At 55.4% G+C, this 19966-nt stretch overlaps 1 protein-coding gene across 15 annotated transcripts in view; it reads right to left on the bottom strand.

The window, feature by feature from the left end:
* The window catches only part of CACNA2D2 (calcium voltage-gated channel auxiliary subunit alpha2delta 2), a 136920-nt gene that overhangs the window by 24364 nt on the left and 92590 nt on the right, over positions 1-19966 (bottom strand). For all 15 annotated transcript variants that reach the window (XM_074344827.1, XM_074344831.1, XM_074344829.1 and 12 more), the window contains exons 4-5: positions 7962-8021; positions 273-317 (exon numbers count right to left, since the gene is read on the bottom strand). In XM_074344827.1, the coding sequence (XP_074200928.1) occupies positions 273-317; positions 7962-8021 (105 nt within the window). The remainder of the gene's footprint in view (positions 1-272; positions 318-7961; positions 8022-19966) is intronic.

The following is a 19966-nucleotide window of genomic DNA, read 5'->3' as shown; positions in this document are numbered from 1 at the left end:
TGCCCAGGAATGGGCTGGGCCAACTCTAAACCGTGCAGTGAAGCTGTGCCCCTTGGTGCCACAGAGACAGCCCTGGAGGGGTCAGGGCCTCTAGGGAGTTGTGGGAGGTGTAGGGTGGGGACCTGTGCCACCAACAACTCTGCAGGGCCAAACTCAGAATGCTGAAGAGGGCTGGGTCCTAACACTCATTTTACAGCGGAGGCCATTAGGTCCCAGAGATGGGGTGTGGCTCTGGCAGCTCCCCCTCCCCCAGTGCAGGTGGGGACACTTACCAGCTCAGCATCAGCCTTGGCATCATAGTATATGATGTCTTCCTCCTGGTGGGGGAGAGAGGCCTCAACACTCATGGTCTCCTGAGGTGCAGCCAGGACCCCTAGCTCCAAGGCCTGGAACAGCCCCCCAGATTGCTCTGGGGCAGAGACTCCCCCCTCCCCTTTCCAGAGCTGCCATCCAGGAAGGGCTGGATGAGTCAGGCTGGGGATGCCCCACCCCCACCCCAGCCAGACCATCCTCAGGGATCCTCACAGGCTCCAGGGGGATGTAGTACCCTGGTTGGGTTGTGATCCCCTGGGCTCCCCGATGCCAGGACCAGGGTCTCTGCACTGCAGCCCTGTTGGGAGGAAGGGTCAGAGCCAGCCTGGTACAGCTGAAGCAGTACCAATGGGGAAGTGAGAAGATCGAAAAATAGAGCCGAGTCTGGGAAAGAGTGAAATAATGACTCGACACCACATCTTCCAATTTCTTCTATTAAAAAGCCTGCTCATTACGGGCATGTACTTATTAATTATCTGTGATTTGTTGTGAAATGCAAGGGGGTTTACACAACAGGAGCGGGAGAAAACAAAGCCCGGCCCCCGCGCCTGCCTCCCGGCCCTCGCCTGCCTATGCTAGCGCCGCCTGTCCTGGCCTCGCCCGCCTGCCCGCCGCCTGGGTTCTCGGCCATCTGCATGTCATAATCACCGGCCACCCCGGGGACCCGTAACACAAACGGGCTAATTTCATGTTTAATGATCTTTAATCAGAACTGAGCACAGCTGACAGAGGCCGCCAGAAGGTAAGTCTGGTGCCATCAGGTGCCATCCACTCAGGAGGGGCCACCCCACCCCTGCCTCGACAGGCCGTAGGGCCAGGACACGAGATAGGGCCACTGTCCAAGTCACCCTCTGCTGGTGCTCCTCGGCCCTGTTTTGTGCAGCAAAACCATGCAGCGTGGCCCTGGCAGCCCGTCATTCACCTGTTTCTTTGTGGTCTGAAAATGGGGGTGATGATAAGTGTGCCCCCAAGGGTGTGGCTGTAAAACAGCAAGCACAGAGCCAGCACTTACTCCTTGCTGGGCAGAAGTCACCTTGGCCACCCCTTACCTGGGCCTGACTGGGTGCCATTTGCTGTGTGACCTCAAGGCTGCACTGTTCCCTCTCTGAGCTCAGGCTCCTCATGCTTCAGGGAGGGGCTTAACCTTGGTGACGGTCCAGGTGCTGGGTCTGAGGCCATGGTTTGAGGTGGTTGGTACTGGGGCTTGTTGTGGGTTGTCTCCCACCTGAGGTCTGGGGGTATAGGCCACTGGCTGGACCTGCAGGCAGAGTCCAAGCATTCTGGAACATTGACTACATGCCCGGCACCATGCCTGGGTAAGACCACAACCTCCTGCTGAATGAAAGACCAAAGGCGAGGTGACAGTTCCAGTCCTCTGAGGCATCTGCCGTTCTAGAACCTTGCAACAGCCCTGTGACCCCGTTATACAGATGGGGACACTGGCAGGGATTAAAAAGGCATCACACCCTGGCTCCAACCTGCCTTCCTGACTCATCTCCCACCCCTCCCACACCTGCCCACTCACCAGTCCAGACAGACTGGTACTCAGGTGGGCCCGGGGTTGAGAGCCGGGGCCAGGGCCCAGGCTCCGGGGTGCTCGGCCTTTCCCTGGGCCCAGCTCTGACCAAAGCGCGTAATGAAAGCTGACATTACATCAAACACAATAAGGAGTTTCGGTTGATGAAGATCATTCCTGAACACACAAACCCATTAAACCGAGGGGAAGAAATATCAATTCAACACACTCGCTGGCGAAAAGAAAATGTGATTTGTTATCTAAAAGGGGGTTATAAACACGGCTCTGATGCTCTTTCCCTCCATAATGAAAACAGGCAGGCACAGTGGGAGGACTGCAGATTAGAACATGGGGCTTCACTCACCGACTTTTTAGGCAAACCTTCTGCAAGGATGGAAAAGGGCATGGGTGGGGGTCGCTCAGTCTAGGCCTCCAGAGTGACCCGCACAGGCTGTGGCTGGGTCCTGCCTGACCGGGGCTGTCCCTTGGAGACACCTGTCATTCACTTGGGCCATCCCTCCAGCTGGTCCAACGGCTCCCTTTGTCTCTCTGTCCTGCTGTTTCATGGTCTCAGTAGAGGACTGGATGTTGGTGGCATCGGTGACACAGGGGGAAGATGTCACACGGGAGGATTCTAATCCCTGTGGACTGCAGGTGGAGCTCAAGAATCTGGATGCAGTCATTGTCCCCCAGGGCTTGGATACATGTGAGAAGGCCTCCTCCCTGCCTCCCCAATCTTGAGAGGGCCAGCCTATGCCCTGTCCTTAGGATGGGACAGTGGCAGGCAAGGTCACATGTGTGAAAATACATTGTAAACCCAGCTGTGGTCACTATGCTTGATGTGATGTGGAGCTAGGGGTGTGGCAGGATGGGGCCTCAGGGGTGGATAGGAGGGTCCCTAGAAAAGGCCTCCATATCCGCTTTGGCCTGCATGGTGCCCCATGTCCACTGCTAGTGTCTGGCCTCTAGGACACAACGAGGAGGCAGTATCACCTAGCGATTATGCACAGAGGCCTTGGCTAAGGGACTTGGCCTCAAATCCTGACCTGAACACATGAGCTCTGGGATCTTGAGCAATGAGTGAAAACTGAGACTGAAGCCTCACAAGTCCCTGTGACCCCATGAGGACTCCTGGGGGTCCCCTCCATCTTGCCAATGGGGCAAGGGTGCCTGTTAAATCCTGCAGCCTCAGTGAGGCTTTACCTCATCTCACAAGCTTCTTCTTTTATTTATTTATTTATTATTATTATTTTTACATTTTCTTTTTAGAGTGGGGAGGTAGATTTATTTATTTATTTTTGGAGGAGGTACTGGGGATTGAACCCCAGCCCTCATGCATGCTACCCATGTGCTCTACCACTTGAGCTATACCCTCCCTCTTACCTCATCTCAGGGTTTTCATTTTCCACTTGTGAAATCAGAATGCTGATGCCTCCTCTGAGGATGCTAAAGGGACAGAGAGGGAGGCTTCTCCAGGGGTTAAGGCCAACCTGACCCAAGAGTGGGCCTCTTATGCTTGCAACTCCCCAGTCCCGGGAGGGGCCTGATGTGAAAGAAACCCTCTGACTGGGGTGAAAAGTGTGTCCTTAATGTCCAGGGTCTACACTTCTGACGCCTCCTCCATTACTTGGTATTTTGGGGGCCATGTTGCTTGAATTGAGCAGGGAGTGGGGAGAATACCTCCCTGTAAATTCATACGCATGCCTAATCCCTGTGTGGATTTCTGTACATACATGACACGTGAGGGTTGGGGCTGGGGGTCCCACATGGCCCTTGAAAGCGATGATACACATGCTTTCCTTAGCCGGAGCTGAGCTCGGGCACAAGGGGCGTCAGCAGGTGGGGAGCAGGTGAACATGGGGTGAGTATGGGGGACAGCGGTTGGCATCTATGGTGCCACGGCAGGCGGCTGCTGTGGCCTGCTCAGACCTGACTGCTGCTTGCTCACTAGGCCCCCGTGCAGGGCCCAGGCCAGCTACCAGGCTGCACCAGTGAGGACGCTTGGCCTTCCTGCCCTGGCTTACTGCCAGCTGAGCTCAGCCAAGAGGATTGTTTTCTGAGAGCGCCATCTGTTGCCGGCTTGGCAGAGAGGCAGGCAGCAGGCCCGATGGCTGGGGCAGACCTCAGGCCCAGGAGCCACCTGTCCTGTCCAGCTGGCTCTTCGGCCTGGCCCAGCCTTCACAGCCTTCCCTTTAGTTTTCCAGGCACAGCTACCTCTCCCATCAGTCTTCCCAGGGCAGGGCTGCTTCTTCCATTAGACTCTCAGGGCAGGGCTTTGTCTCCTATAGGCCCTGGTGCTGGCGTTGAGGCCCTGGGACCAATGGCCTCTCCTGCCTCCCCGACCCATGCCCTGGCCCAGCTCCTCCCTGGTGGCAGCTTAGACGGCAGATAATGATGGCACAGTGAGGTGCTGGCACCAGGCACAGTGTCCGGCAGGCAGACTATCTTCATCTACCCTAAGTGTTATGGGCACCAGAGCACCTGCTGCCTGTCTGGGAGGTGCTACCTGCTAACAAGGGCCATGGTGTCCAAGGGCTGTGGCCAGGGCTGTGGCTAGGGGTTCCCTGTCCCTGCCATGACAGGAGTGTGGAGTCATGACCTGGGAATAGGGAAGGGAGCGGGGGAGCCTCCACATCCAGACATTTCCCCCCTGCTCTCCTGTCTCAGCTCTGACCCTGCAGACTCCATGATCCCCCCAAGTTCCTGAGTCCCTGGGCTGGTGTTGATGGTACAACTGTGTGTGTGTGTGTATGTGTATACGTGCACCACTGTTCATTTCTCAGAGGTCTGCCTGCAGATCTACTGTGTGCTGTTGACACGGGGAGGACCACACCCTACTGATCATGTAGTGGATTCCAGTCTGGCCCCGTGGGCCCAGGGTATCCTCTGTGCCCAGAACTGCAGAGTGCCATCCTCTGCATTTCAGAGGTAAGAAGACTGAGGCTCTGGTCCCTCTGTCCACAGGGCACCCAGCTGGGCACATGGACAGGTGGTGAGCAGCACTGAGTCAGGCCTAACTGCTTCTGACCTAGAGGAGCTGTGAGTGGGGCAGACAGGTGAGCGCACTGGGACACTGGTCTGGGGGAGACTGTACTGGGAACTATCTGTGATGGAGGAACCAAAGGCGGATGCTGTGGGCAGGGAGGGTGCCAATGCTATGGTTGGGGCCAGAAAGAAGTACCCTAGGGAGTTCAGTGGAGAGGGCAGCGTTGCCCTTCTGAAGTGGGTAAGGGCATTCCTGGGAGAAGGCCTGGCTTGTGTGGAGGGCCTGAGTTTGACACTGGGGTTGTAGCACACAGGTTGGGCGTGCTTATGTTCCTGAGTGCTGGGGAGGAACATGCTTCCTTATCTGTTCCCTCCTGAAGGTCACTGGGAAGGACATGGTTTCAAGGGTGGCTGGTGTGCCTTTCACAGCCTCAAGTCCCTGTATCCCCGCTGCATAGACAGTCCCTGCCTGGAGCTCTCCCTGGCAGCCCACCATTAGCACTGATGCCTTTCAGCCCAGCAGGTGGGCAGCTCAGCACTTCTGGGGAAGAGAAGGGCCCTGACCCTGCAGCTGAGAAGGAGGGGGTGACTACAGCTCCATCCTGCCCAAGATACTGGTGGCACACACAGACAAGCAGACTGATGGACTGGGAGAGGTGGGCCCAGCTGGCTCTGTGGTCACACCCATAGCTGGAGGCTTCTTGGGTCAAGCCAGGGGGATGGGGCCAGCAGAGGCCTCTCCTGCCTCATCTCAGGACAGGAGCACCCAGGGCCCAGGGGCTGGTGTGGCCAGAAATGCACCCACACCATCACCAACTTGCATTCATGTGGCCTGATGTGTGTGCTGACCCTTTCACACATCACACCTGGGCTGACAGGCAGCCTCAACACCAGCTGGTCCTTTGCCTATTGGGGAAACTGAAGCCCAGAGAGGGGTGAGCCCTTGCTAGGTCGCACAGGCACTGTGACCCAGTGTGCAGGGAGCGGGCCCTCAAGCAGCACCTATCTCAGCATTCCCTGGACACCCCTGAGACCTGGGCCTTGCTTCCTGGCAGGCCCCCACGGTGTCCACTATGACCTGGGATAAGCTGTTCCTGTCTTAGGGAGCAGCTGAAAATCAGGAGTCAGGGGCCAGGGGTCCAGTAAAAAGACTCTTGGAAATCTTGGGTTTTCTGCAGTCATGAAGAGAAAACAGGTTTGGGGCCAAGGGAGCCTCTTGGTCTTCCTGTTTGGGGCCTGGACTGGGAGGGAAAGAAAGCCAGGCTGAGGATGGGTCTCTTCATTCCCTTATTCCCTGATTCTTTTGCTCCCTCTCCTGTGTCTACTCTGCACACCTGCCGTGGGTGGGGAGGGGAGGAAGCAGATACATCAGAAACAAAAGAAGGGCCAGAGCAGGAGCGGAGGGTTCTGGATGCCCAGAAAGTGGAGGAGCTAATGGTCTGGGGAGCGGAAGTAGCTGCGCTGGGAAGGGACAAGACAAGCTGGGCCTCCAGGAGGAACAGAGGGCATTCAGGGTGGAGAGACCAGGAAGGGGCCTGGAGTGAGGTGTTCAGGGTGGCTGGAGCACAAGAGGAGGGGAGGGAGGAGTGAGGTTGATAAGAGAGGTAGGGACAGCCAGATCCTGGGGCCCTGAGTGCAGGCTCAGGCTGGTCCTTGCAGGGAGTCTTCGGGTGGGGTTATTTGCAGGTGGGGGCAGGTCCGAGCTGACAGTGAGGGCAAGTGCCTGCTGCCATGAATGTTTCTGCTAAGAGGCTGGGGAAGCACTTGGCCCAGTGATGGTGGTGGTGCTGGGATGGGGAGGAAGAAAAAGGCCACCCTGGGCTCCTAGGGAGAGGAGATAGGTCCAGGGAGTCACTGGCTCATTCATGCGTTCACAGTTTAAAAAAATCATCTGTTAACCTCAACCCCACGTGAGCTCCCTGAGGGTAGCACTCAGCACCCATGGGGCAGCAAAGGAACAGTGCAGGGGTGTGGGCTCAGGGTGGCCTGGGAGCATGGGGACCAGGGAGGAGAAACAGGTTTAGGGGGTCTGCTTCATAGGCATGAACCTCTTGTAACTGACAGCCCTGCTGTGAATCTGTTCCTAGCAGCTAACCTCAGGTAGGTCTAACCACTCTGTGCCTCAGGGTTCTCATCAGTTAAGTAGGGATAACAATCCCTCCTACCTCCTAGAGGTGGCTCAGAGCTGGAATGAGTCAAGGGGCTCCCTGCCACCCCTTATTGGTCCTCTGGGTCCCAGGGGACAGCTCTTGGTGCCTCTCCCGGTGTTTAGTACAGGGACCACTGGGAGGTGTGGCCCACATGCCTGAGCAGCTGTGGACACAGAGGCCTGCCAACTGGTCTGGTCCCTGACGGTTCCATCATCTTTGGCATCGAGGGTTCCCTGAGTCTGGGAGGAACCCTGCCTCAGCCTCTCTTCTGCTTTACTGGGACCCTGACAGAAAGGGTGCAGGTGTATCCAGCCCCGGCCCAAATCAAACACAGCTGCCTGAATTTGTGAGCCACCTGGGCTTGAGGCTGGGGGGCCAGTGAGGCTTTCCTTCTCTCCCTCGCATTCTGGGCCCTTCGTCCTCAAGAAGAGTCCTGCTCCCAGCTTCTCAAGCCTCCACTTGCTCAGCACCTGAGCTCCCTCTGAGCTCTACTGGTCGTAGGAGAGGTTTTTGTGGCTGTGACAGCCTGTTCCTCGATTCCAGCTTGGGGGCCTTCTAGAGACAGGCTGCTTGCTCAGGGAAGTCTGGGAAGGGGATAGGGTCCCTTCTCCCAGCTTCTCTTCCAAGTCAGTGTATTAAAGTCTGGAAAGTACTGGAGTCAAGAGGCCTCTTTGCCCCAGGGGTCCTCTAGGAGTCTAGACATCTCCTTAACCACCAAGGGGACACCAAGTTTGGGAAGCATCACTTCAGAGCAGCCTATCTGCTCATGGGAGACTCCACAGCTCCTCTGGGGTAAAATGAGAGGTTCATATTTGCACCCTGTATCCCAGCACCAAGGGGAGCCTCAAACGGTTGCTGGCTCCACCCCAAGGAGCTTTCGAAGCACTTCCAGTGGGTCTGGGCTGGGCAGCCTCCCCTCCCTCCTCCCCTGCATTCACATCCACAATTGCCGGGGGTGGGCAGGTCCTAGGGGCTGAGGAGGGCATGGCAATTCTTACCTTGATGTTGTCCTGCCAGCGGTGGGCTTTCTGGAAGTTCTCTGCAGCATCGGCCAGTCTCTGAGGGACAGAGCACAGGGAGGTCAGAGGCTGAGGAAAGGCCATGCCCAGCCCAAAGCCTTCTCCCTCCCCAGTGCTCCCTGGGGCCAGGCTGGCTCAGGGACCCCCTGGACATCCTGCCAGACTCCCAGAGATTCCATGGCACCAAAAATTCTCCATCTCACTGTGTGGGCCCTTTTCCTACCCACAGCAGGTTCCCATAGACAAGGTGAAGCCTGCAGAGAGTGATCTGAGGGGCGTCTCCATGGGACGTCCGGGACTTCAGCTCAGCCACACCTCCTGCCCATAGGATGGCAGGGGGATCCCCAGGATGTACTGGGACTTAGGCTCTGGAACCAAGTCCACTGTCACTCTCTATCCACTACAAACCAGTGTCAGCCCAGTGCCAAAAGGAAGGCCCTCTCCAGCCAAGGGTGAACTGCCAGAAGTGAGAGTGCCTTGCTGATGCACCTTTGCCCCCAGCTTGTTCAGGGTCCAGCAGGAGGTGCCCATAGCTGACCTCTGTCCACCTAAGCCCAGCACCACTGTCTCTGTCCTGGCTTCCTGAGTTTCCTTCCAGCAGGGCTTGCCAAGCCTTCTGTCCACACAAGCCTGGCCTGTCCTTTGGTGCTGGTTCCTGCAGTCTCTTCCGTCAGCTACTCTGCCCATGAGCACAGCTGCATCTGTTCACACCTTGTTACCTGGCACACCTGGCACCAGGTTGTGCTGATGTGCGGAGATATGGCAGAGTCAGCCCTGTTGTCTCTCAGTTCACAGAGGGAAACAGACTCATAACTGGACAGAACAACCAGGGTAGGAATAATTGAGGTGCTTCTGGGAAGCTCAGTGTTGTGGGAACTTGGGACATCAGGGAAGACTTCCTTTAGGAGGCACCAGAATCAGACTACCTTCTGGGCCTGAATCCTGGATGCCCAGAGATTCTTATTTTGTATCTCCATGGATCCTGTCCCTCTACTAAATCTTGGGGCTCTTGAGGACAGGACTGAGTCTGGCCCTTTAGGGCCTGCCACAGAGCTGAGTGCAGTGACGTCCTGTTAATCATAATGATGACTGTCACCCTGAACGGGTCACCTACTGCATCCAAGCCGTCCCCTGGGCCAGAGACACATCATGTGTACCTGTCCCCGTTCACAATGTGCCTGACACATCCTCCTCAGATGAGGATACCCAGGCATGCAGGTGGTGAGTAGCCTGCCTAAGTTCACGGAGTGACTCTGGGTTGGGCTTGGGCCCTCACCACCGAATTTGCCTTGCCTAGCCCATGACTAAGGTCTGAAGGCATTCTCCACAGGGCCCACCAGGCCTGGGAGAGATAGAGTGGCTCTTGGTGGGGGATGGGCTCTGGTCCCCAACACCTTGCCCGCCTCGACCCCGTGGGTGGAGCAGTAGGGTCCTGTCTTCTGGGCCTCCAGCCCTACTCAGAAGGCCCTGGCCCCTTGGTATTCAACAGAAGTGCTCCCCTCCATCAGCCCAGGCCTAAAGGCTTGTGGGCCCCAGAAGGGAGGTTCTAATAAAGCCTGGAAGCTGCCCCTCGGGGGAAGTGGGAAACCAGCTTTTCCTCCCTTCCAGCATGAAACAGTGTGGTGGGGGGGGGGGGGACCTGGGGATTCCCAGGAGAGCTGCAGTCTCCACTCTATGGGCAGGATGCCACCCCTGGCAGTTAGAGGGGCCATCCAGAGCCAGCCCCACTCCCACTGGGCCTGGCACCCTCTCCTCCTCAGGCCAAGAGCACTGAATGCTGGGGAGGATATGAGGATGAGGGACCTGGGGGCAGGGTGGGAAAGTCCGTCTCAGAGTCAAACCGCCTCGCTTCACAATGTTGAGTCCCCACTGGCCTCCACCTCCCTCTCCTCTTACCCCATTATCTTTCTTGTAGGTTCTGTCCTCTGCCCACCTGTTACTGCAGTGCCTGCTTAGGTGGGGTTTAGGGCCACAGGCCTTTCTAGTCCCAGACACCTCCCAGGTCTTGCCTCCAATCCTGGCCCCTCCTGAGTTCCTGGACACCTGGGGTTACCCCCAGGCACACTGGAGCTCATGACACCCTTCTTGAAATGAGACCATCCACCTTGTTACATCCCCCTACATTCCACCATTGATTTTTCTCAGATCACCCACTGGTCATCCCAGCCCAGACCGTCCTCCCTCAGCCTCCTGTATCCTCTCTGGCCCCTCATCATCTTTCTCCACACAGCACCTGGCACCTTCAACATGTGGATCTGAGCACATGGCTACCCCCTCCTCCCCAAACCCCTAAACCCTTTGGCAGCTCATTATGGCTCTGCATTTAAAAGGCAAAGCTTTCTTAAGGTCCCAGGGGCTCCTATGCACCCAACTCCTGTCCCTCCCTTTCCAGCCTGGGGCCTCCTCTCAGCCTCAACCACAAACACCCCTACCCCAACCCCAACAGCTGGGATGGATGAGGCCTCTGAATCACAAGCCTGCAGTGCCCCTCCTCAGAGGATGTTACTGTGGGACACATGGTTAACAAGTCATGCCAGTCCTGTTAACTAAGCACTGACCATGCATGAGGCACCTGGCCTGGATGAGAGAGTGTGAGCCCAGAGGGCAGCCCCCAGGGCTGCACCTCGAGGATGAGCCTTGGGCAGTCACTGCCCACCCCCAGCGGCCCACCAGCTTCCCAAGGACTCCAGACCTTTCTCAGAGTGGGCCTGGAGCCCATATGGGGCTCTGCCAAGGCCACTGCTCTTTGTTGGGGTTGAGGCTGGGGCACATGTGGGAACAACCAGAGCAGGCCCCTGGCCACAGAAAACCACAGGGTTGATTGGATTGCAAACACTAAACTGACACTAGTTGAAGTCTCCAAACTGGGCCATGGCCTTGAGAAGCAGTCCTCTCCAGACCCTACCTTCCCCACTGGCCGGGTGATGCCAGCTCCTTCACCCTCTCAGGGCTTAGTTCTGACCCTGGGATTCACAGGCCTCAGGAACATGGGGGCTGACGGCCCCTCAGGCTCCCTGGCCTAGCGGCCAAGGTGAGGGAGACCCAGGGACAGAGGGCCCCACCCCCCAGCCTCCTTGAACTCATGGAGTCCCACGGGCTCAAAGGCCCCGGTCAGCCCGCTGACTCGTGAATAACGGAGTTGCAATAGCCGCAGCGAAAGGATTACTTTTAATCCTCACTAACGATCAAGCCATTATTATTTTTTCAGTGTTACAGATCAATCAGTCCATCCCTGGGCACTGGACGTGTGGAAACTGCTAAACACATGGGCCTGGTGGTGCGGGAGGAAGGCTAAGGCAGCTGAGTGGGAGGTGGACGGGGCAGGCTGTGGCTGCACTCAGCCCCTCGGGACTGAGGGTGAGAGGGACGAGGACTGGGAATACATACCAGGGGCCCTCCTGCTACCAGGCCCCACACATTCTGCTCCCTCCTGGTGCACTCTCGCCCAGACTCCTCTAGCCTGTTCCACTCCCTCATTCTTGAGGTGTTAGCTTCGCCCCCATTCTTCTGACCACTCCCTGACCCCTGCCAAGCTCCCACTTGTCCTCATCAAGGAACTCAGAGAACCGTATGCTTTGTCTGTTTTTCCCTTGGAGCTCTGAGCTTAGTGGGGGCTATATCTGGCAGCTGTCAAGTTTATAGTAACCTGGCCCCTGACACATAGTAGTACTCAATGAACAGCTACAAAATCGAGGTCAGAGTGTCTCTGAACCTGGGTAAAGGCTTAAGTCTGGCTCTGCTCAGCCAGCTGTGTGACCTGAGGTGTGTGGTCTAACCTCTCTGAGCCTCTTCATTACATCCTGGAGGGTGAGGGCTGCCTATGAAGGTGATGCTTCTACGAAGTTGCTGATGGTGGCTTGCCTGGCCTGCAATGTCTCCATCATGGCCAAGGGAACCATGGTGGGACTGCTGAGCAGGGCTGTTCATGGCCAAGTCAATCACGATAACAGCGGGCATTTCAGAGGCAATTATCAGAGAGTTTCACTTAACAACCAATTTCCCTCCGTTTCAGAAACTGTTCTTACAGGAAAAGGCAAGAAAGAGGAGGACTGGGCTGTGGACAAAGCTCCCCTGGGGAGCAGTCCCCTTCACAGGCACCTTCGAATTTCACTAAGTTCACAGCCTCTCAGTTGCCATGGAGCTGAGACAGACCATGACCTGAGATAGGGGACCTTGGGCCATGGTGGGTCCCCCTCAGAGGCCAACATCTGGAGGATAAGGCCCCAGTGCATGCCGGGAGGGGTGAGGTGAGGGGCTGGAGTTCTCAGGCTTCTCCATCCTCTCTGAGGGCCCGCTCCTGCCCTTACACCTCTTACCTGGAGCCACCCCACAGTAAGGGGTCTAGCCCAAAAGGATCTGGGGAGCAACTGCCCATCAAACAGGATTTGTTTTGTGCAGCCCAGAGGGAAAGACTGTACAAGTATTTTAGTCTTAATTAGGTATAGCTACTCTCTCTTCCAAGATAATATGAGAAGCTTAGGATAAAAGGCCCTGAACCTGCAGGGCACAGGAAATTGAGATCTGTGCCACTGGAGGCTGAGTCTGGCAGAAGCTGTGATGGAGGCTCTGAGGTGGAGGCTGGGGGCAGCAGCCCCAAGGATATGCCCTGAGAACACTGCAGAGGGTTGCAAGGAAGGCAATGATGACAGGACGATACCAGACACTGCCCCTGGAACTACTCTGGGCCAGGGCTTCACTGACTGGCACAGTTAATCCAACGACAGGAGGGAGACTATACCTGTTCCTCACCCTCGCCATCCCACCCCTAGCAAGACCCCTGAGAGGTGAATTCTTTTGTTCCTCCTCCTGTAAGGGGACTGAACATTAGAACCACTGCCCTGGGGCCCCAGGTGAGGAAGTGGTGGAAACCCAGGTCTGCCATCTCTGTTGGACGGTGACCATCCCAGGTGTAAACAAGCAGAACCCAAGGGGCCTTCTGGGGACAGATCCCTCCCCTATATCCTCTGCTGTAACTCCTCTCTGAAGTACCTAGATTACAGTATTTGATGCACATTTTCTGAGTTGTTTTACAGATGCTAAAACCCCCACCAAATGGAAGATGTTAACTAGATAACCATTAGCTGGTAGTCCTCACTGTCAACTGGAGAACTGTGCATGAGCTGATCACATACCCTGCTACACCCCTCCCTCAGCCGGCCTTCAAAAATACTTTGTTGAAACCCATCGGGGAGTTTGGGCTTTTTGAGCACTAGCTGTCCCCAATTCCTTACTTGGTGCCCTGAAACAAACGCAGCACTTTCCTTTACCACAAGCCAGTGTCAGTAGATTGGCCTTTCTGCACGTGGGCAAGTGGACCCAAGTTTGGTTCGGTAATGCAGGGAAGAACCAGGTCTGGCCAGGTGGGGCCTGGCTGGTCGGACTCAGATGCTCCCCACCTGCTTCCCAGAGTGGTTCCTTTGCTTTTCCCCCAGGGGAGAGGATCAGTAACTGGACTCTCAGATACTGCTCTGAACTCACCCCTCAATCTTGGTGGCACTGGGCCCAGGCCGTGGGAGGGAGTAAGCACCTGGGTACCCAGAAGCCCCTGCCCAGCACAGCACTGCTGCCACTGCTCACTGCTTCCCTCCCCACCTGCAGGCCCTGTATTAGCTCTGTATTGTGTACTGATAGATACTAAATACAGATTTCCAATTTCCAGAGCTGTTACGGTCTAATGAGTAAATAATATACATATTTAAAACTGTCTAAGAACATATCTGCATAATTAAAATATCTACATAATAATGAAGGAAGATGCAGCTTAGCAAGGAGGGCGCTGCGCTGACAATGGGGTAGATGTGCAGGCAGGTGGGGAGTCCTGGCCCTGTGGGTCCTTTCTTCCTGCCACCTCAGCCTGAGTGGACATTTGTCTGTCTGTCTACCACCTTCTTCAAGCAGGTACATCCACACTCAGGGACCAGGAGAATCTCAACTTGGCCCTGTTCTTGCACAGCTTGTGGCCTGCAGGAGGTGCAGGTGGGCAGACAGTGCCTGCTATGTGAGTGATGGGTGTCTCGATGACTCTGACTGTTCAGAGCTTTATGGGCACAACCTCACTCACCATAACCTTCTGCAGATGGGTCCTGTCCTGATCCCCATTTTGCTGGGTTCTGAGCAGGGAAGACAAGTGCACCAGCATGGGCAGAGTGGGCTCACGGGACCCATGACTTAGGCATGGCAGGTGATGCAGAGGCCTGTGGGTTTGCCCTCCTGTCAAATGTGCTGCTGACACCGGCGCCTCCTGGGTGGGACTGGCACTCAGCCCTTCCCTCCCACCTCCCTTCTTTCACTCCTTCCTGCATCCATCCACACCCGGCTCCCGTCCCACAACACATCTGACCCATGTTTTCTGTATTAACTGTGCTTTAGCTTAAAGATAAAACAACCATTGGAACAATGAGAAACAAACAAACAAACAAACACATAACACCCAGACCAAAATTCCAGCAAACAAAACTGCAGGGAAAAAACCAACACTCCGAGCTGCAAAGGGCGCCTGGTGGAGAGGGAGCAACCACATGAGCCTGCACTGTTTGTTGGCAGTGACAGGCTCCCTGACCTTTTCTCTCACCAGCCACAAGCATCCTCCACGAGTTGATAAAAAAAAAAAAAAAATTAGTAAAATGGATTTTTTCCTTAAAAAACAAAAAGGTCAGAATACATGTAACAGGGAAAAACTCATTCCAGTTGCTGTTCCCCTCTAGAAGGGGGCGCCTGTCTCTCCACCCCCAGTCCTGGGCTTGCTCACTCCCTGTGGGCATCTTGGCCTTGATTATTGATTCCTGTGGCCTCTTGGCCCTGCCTTCAAGGGGCAGCCTGTGTTTTAATTTCCCAGGAAAAATTTGAAGAAGTGAGGGGTGGCTTGTGATGAAGATGGAGATGGGGTTGGGGAAACTGGTGTCCAGAAGCTTGAATTTCAGACCAGGTAAGATTTCCCAGATCATTCTGAGCACCCAAGGATGGTTGCTAGCTTGTATTTTGCCATGAGAGGACACTTAAAACCTCCACTCTGTCCTATTACTAGTATGTAACCCCAAAGCAGACATTTTCACATCAGGAATAGGAAGGCCATGAGCTGAGACATTTCTTCTCAGGGAGGAAAGGAGGTGAAGTGGCACTCAGGTGGCAACATAAATTTCACTGGCTTCCGTGTTTTAGCTTTCAGCAAGAACCATGGTCAATACAAAGAACAGGGCAGGGGGTGGGGAAAGGGTCTCTGGTGGCTGGGAAGAACATTTGCAGGGGCCAGCTTGAAATGACAGAGCAGTTGTCCTGAACTGCAGATGAAGTCCACACTCAGAGATTTCAACTCTGGCTGCTTCAGGAGGGGATGAGTGTGGCCCTGCACAACCTCGTGCTGAGGGCAGCAGGACAGGACCAGCTCTTGGGGACCTGCCCTGTCAGGTCTCTGCTGCTACTCCTAGGTCCCCTGTCAGGCACCTGTGAGAGGTTCCCTAATGAGAACCAAGCCAGTAAGTCTAACACACTAAGTCAGGTCCAAATTGGGCTGTGGCCCCAGAGCCCAGCCATATGCAAGCACCTTGGCTCTTAGGAGCCTGAGTGGAGGGCTGGGCCACGTGGACTCTGAGGCTGCTGGGGCTCCTTCCAAGGCACTGCCCTGCCCAGCATGGTCCCTCAGGGGCTCACATGGGTAAGAACCTGCCAACCTAGCTGGCACCCTCTCAGCTCCCAGCATGAAACCTGCACATCTCCACAGGTGAACCAGCCCCTCGTGAGCCATGTAGAATTTCTCATAAATTTGTCAGTTTTGTTGGTTTTCCTCTCTCTGGATGATGACTCAGTGTAATTCATCAATGTTTCTTTCATCCTTTAAAAACTTGCAGATAGCATCATGTGAGGGTATCAGGCCCAGGGCTGTTGGCCACTCTCTGATTAGAGGAGCAGGGCAACACATCATTTATTTAAGTGTACCGTGGAACACCTCCTTTCCCCTCATCAGGCCATGTTCTAGAGACACACGTGTGGGTGTCTGTGTGCTTGTGTGTGACAATGCCCCTGCCACGTAGGAGGCCTGAGCTCCTAAGGCTTAGTGACCGGCTCAGCACGTACTTTGGGAAGCACTGATTTTAGCTCCCTGGACCTCCGTTTCTCACCTGAATAATGGGGACTAGAATCCCAGTCGGGTCCTCCCAGGGTTGTGGGGATGTGAACAAGGTATGGACAGAGGGCAGGATGTGGACTCACTCTGGAAACTGGAGACTCAGCCCCAGGTCCTGGGTTGCCCCTTCCCTCAGCTTCATCCCAGGGGCCTCCTGACTGTTTCCCTCAAACTCAGTTTCTCTCTTGGGCCTTCTCACCATGGCATGATCTCTCCCCCTCTGAAGATCATGCCAATGGACTGTCCTCCTCAGCATCACCCTTGTCCACTGTCCCCCAGCACTCTGGCCTGGCCTTCAGCCCAGCCCAGCCCCAGGCAGGGACTGAGAGCTCATTGGGGTATCCTACTCAACCAACCCCACCCAAGCTGGGCTGTCACTTCCCCAAGGTCACCCTTTAGAAGCTGCTCCCCTCCAAAGCCCCGTATTCCTGTGACCTCCCTCTTCCCCCTTCCAGACCAGACCTCCCCAGAACACCCCCTCCCCTGCCCCAACTTCAGACACCCACCCAAGCTGCTTGGCACGGGCTCATCTGCCCCAGGCCCTCACACCTTCAGGTTTCACACACAGGCCCCTGTGCTTCCCATCTAGTGATCCAGTGCTTCCTAGATGCCCTGACCACTCCTCTCTTTTCTGTCGCCATCCTTTACAGGGCCCTGTGTGGCCTGGCCCTGCCAATCTCATGCCTCCCACCATGCTGACCTTGAACTCTGCACTTCTGCCATGCTTAGGTTCCCTACCCTTGTTTTTCCTGTGCCCTGAGCCTGTACCGACCTTCCTGCCTCCTCCCCTGGCAGCTTTGCCTCACCCTTTAGGAGTCAGTGCCCATCTACCTCCTCCGGGAAGCCTAGTGCCCTTGTCAGGTGGGTTTCCAAAATTCCCTATGGTGTCTCTGTTCTGTCTAGCTCCCTCCCAGATGTGGTCTCTTGAAGGAAGGGACTTGATTCATGGGTCTATGTGGCCCCAGAGCTAGGCACAGGCTTCCACCATGGTCAGTTTGGTGGGGGCTGGATCAGGAGGTGTCCTTAGGAACCTACTGGCTTGGAGGCCCTGGGTTTCCCTGGGACAGAGACAACAGAGACCAGGCCAGAAGCAGCACTGACAGAACACAGGGATCCAAGATGATGCAGAGGTAAAGGTGAGCACAGAGAGAGGCTGAATCTAAGTATGGGCCACACTGGGCACCCCATGTAGGGGGGCCAAGGGGTTGCCTTAGGGGTGTGAGCTGCTCATGTCTTCTCTCTGGGACCCCAGACCCACTCTGGACCTCATGAAGATGTCATCCACCAGCCCCACCCAGTTGCTGCTGTCAGTGATGAGACGGTTTGGAAGCAAAAGTCATGGGGATCCTGCTAGAGTAAGAGGCTGCCGATGAAGGTGGATGTGCACCCCTCATCTGGCCAGGTCAGCCAGGAGTTGGATCCCTGGGGAATTCAGCACCCCTTGCCTGGGCCTCAGACCAGTGCCTTCTCCTGATGTGCTCCAATACCCTCCTCCAGGAAGCCTTTTCAGATGCCTCTACACCCCGCCACAGCTCAGGGACAGAAGGCTAGAGATTCCAGTGAGAAGGTGTTGATGTGACGTTCCCTCTTAACTGTCAAATGGTTATTAAGCACCTACTGTGTGCCTGGCCTTTGCTAGGCATAAGTAGGCCCATAAGTAGTACAGACCAGGCCGTGCTTGCATGTGGTATACCATCAATAAGTTCTTCCACTGCGATTCAGACCCACTGTCCTGAGCATAGAACGTGACAGAGGCCTCTGTAGGAAAAGCTGCCTGGGGTAGCAACTTCACTGGCAGAATTTAGGGATGCTAGGAGGCCTCTCTGCTGTGAAATGTATTTCCACCCTAAAGCTGAGCCTGAGTGTTGTTCCCCACCCCCACGCTCCAACTAGCACAGCAGAGCCTGAGCCCCAACCTGTGACCAAAGCGAACCCAAGCCCTTGCCCAGCCGCCATGCTCCCTTTCCTTGATGTTATTTTTATACTTTTTCCTAAAACACAGCCTGAGTGGGCCCTTCTCGACTCTATTAACATTAGGAATCTAATCAGTAATCAGGCAGCTCATAATTTTCTGATTAGCTCTGATTAGGCCCAACCTCAGGGGGAGAGGCAGTTGGACAGTGAGGAGGGAGGCGGGCCCAGAGGGGCACAGGGATGTGCCTGAGGGGGCATTGGCTGGGTTGGAGGTGGAGGGCCAAGGGAAAGAGCCCCTGGTCCAACTGTCATCTGTATGGGGGAGGGCATGGGGATGCACTGAGTCAGAGAAGTTGCAGGAGCCAGAGAGCAAGGACAGCAGGGAAGGGGCCCCTGACTCACCTTGCAGCAGGGACCCCAGGGCAGGTGGCCTACAGGATTGGGTTTGGGAATCCACCTGGGTCTCGCCCTGCCTAGGCTCCCCGGGTCTCACTCTAGGAATAATCACAGGCATAACCTTAAGTGGTGGTGACAGTGACAGAATGGGCCTGCTCAGAGAGTTGCAACATGTGACCTTGATGTGGAGAACTGGCTGAGCACACCATAGGCAGAGCCTGGCTTGATGATCATCACCTCCAATGTGGAGACAATGAGGCTGGGGGCCCTACTGCACAGTGGGGGAGGGACTGCCTAGGCAATGGTGCCAGTTAGGGGCAGAGCCTGGACCTGTACTGAGGCATCCCAGGGAAAAGCCAGGCCTCACTTTTGCCTAAGGCCTGTTTGTCATTTGTGCAATACATGCCCAGATAGAACTATGGTGTGGGCCAAACCAGACCCATGGTCAGCCTTGGCTGACCATGAAGTTAGCCCAACCACTGGACTTTTACACAGGCCCAGACTCCTTGGTGCCATACTCTGGAGCCCTGGTCAGGTCAGGGTCAGAGTGGCCTTGTCCCTGTCCCTGCTCTGGATCACAGGTCACCACCCTTTGTTGAATGCAATCATCCAAGTGACCTCAGATGAAATGTATGAGCCTGTTGGAGGAGACATGTACAGCTAATGCCATGCAAATTGGCATGGAGGCAATCAGACTGACTCTAAAAGCTGCCCCACCAGCCACAGGCTGGCTCATTGTCTTTTCTTGCAATTTGCATCTCATTACCCAGAAGGCTGTGCTCACTGGAGGTTAAAAGAAAAAGAGAATCAAGCAAGCCCCACTGCATCCTGCCTCCTGCTAGGGCACAGCCCACATGTGGTATGGGGCTGCCTGGTAGACTGTCCCATGAGGTACACACCACAGGAAGCCTTGCCAACCCTATCAACGCCATCACCACCAGTACCATTACCTCCATCACCACCAGTAACCTCCACTTAACCACCCTCAACATTCCCGTGACTACCACCAACATTCCCTATCACCACTGCCAATATCATTCCATCTCACCACGACTGCTACCCCTGTCACTGTGGCTACCATAATCCTCATCACCCCAGCACCACTCCCATCATCACTGCCAAAGTTATGCCCATAACTATTAGCACTGTTATCCCCAGTGGTACTGCTATCACCATCTCCACCATCACCAGCAGCTCCACCATCGCTACCTTCACCCTCATCATCACAAGCACCAACACTATTATATAACTATCCACCATCAATGCCACTATAAACATCACCTCCACCACCACTACGTCACTACTATGGCCATCATGCCACTCTGGCAGCTCCGCTAGCATATCACTTCTCCTTGTGATCACCACCACCATCACTGCCCACGCCACGACCTGCCCCATCGCCTCTGTATCCCTGAGGAAAGTCTGATGAATGGGCAGAGACTACTCACTCTTTACCTTTCTCTGTCCATCACCCTCCTGTACCATCTGAAGGCTAGGGAACCTGTAAACAAATGATTCAGTGATCAGAGACCTCATAAATCAACCAATCAAATCT

This window comes from Camelus bactrianus, chromosome 17 (genome assembly GCF_048773025.1).
Source record: "Camelus bactrianus isolate YW-2024 breed Bactrian camel chromosome 17, ASM4877302v1, whole genome shotgun sequence".
Classification (NCBI taxonomy): domain Eukaryota; kingdom Metazoa; phylum Chordata; class Mammalia; order Artiodactyla; family Camelidae; genus Camelus; species Camelus bactrianus.
This window is presented reverse-complemented; position numbering and strand designations above follow the sequence as displayed.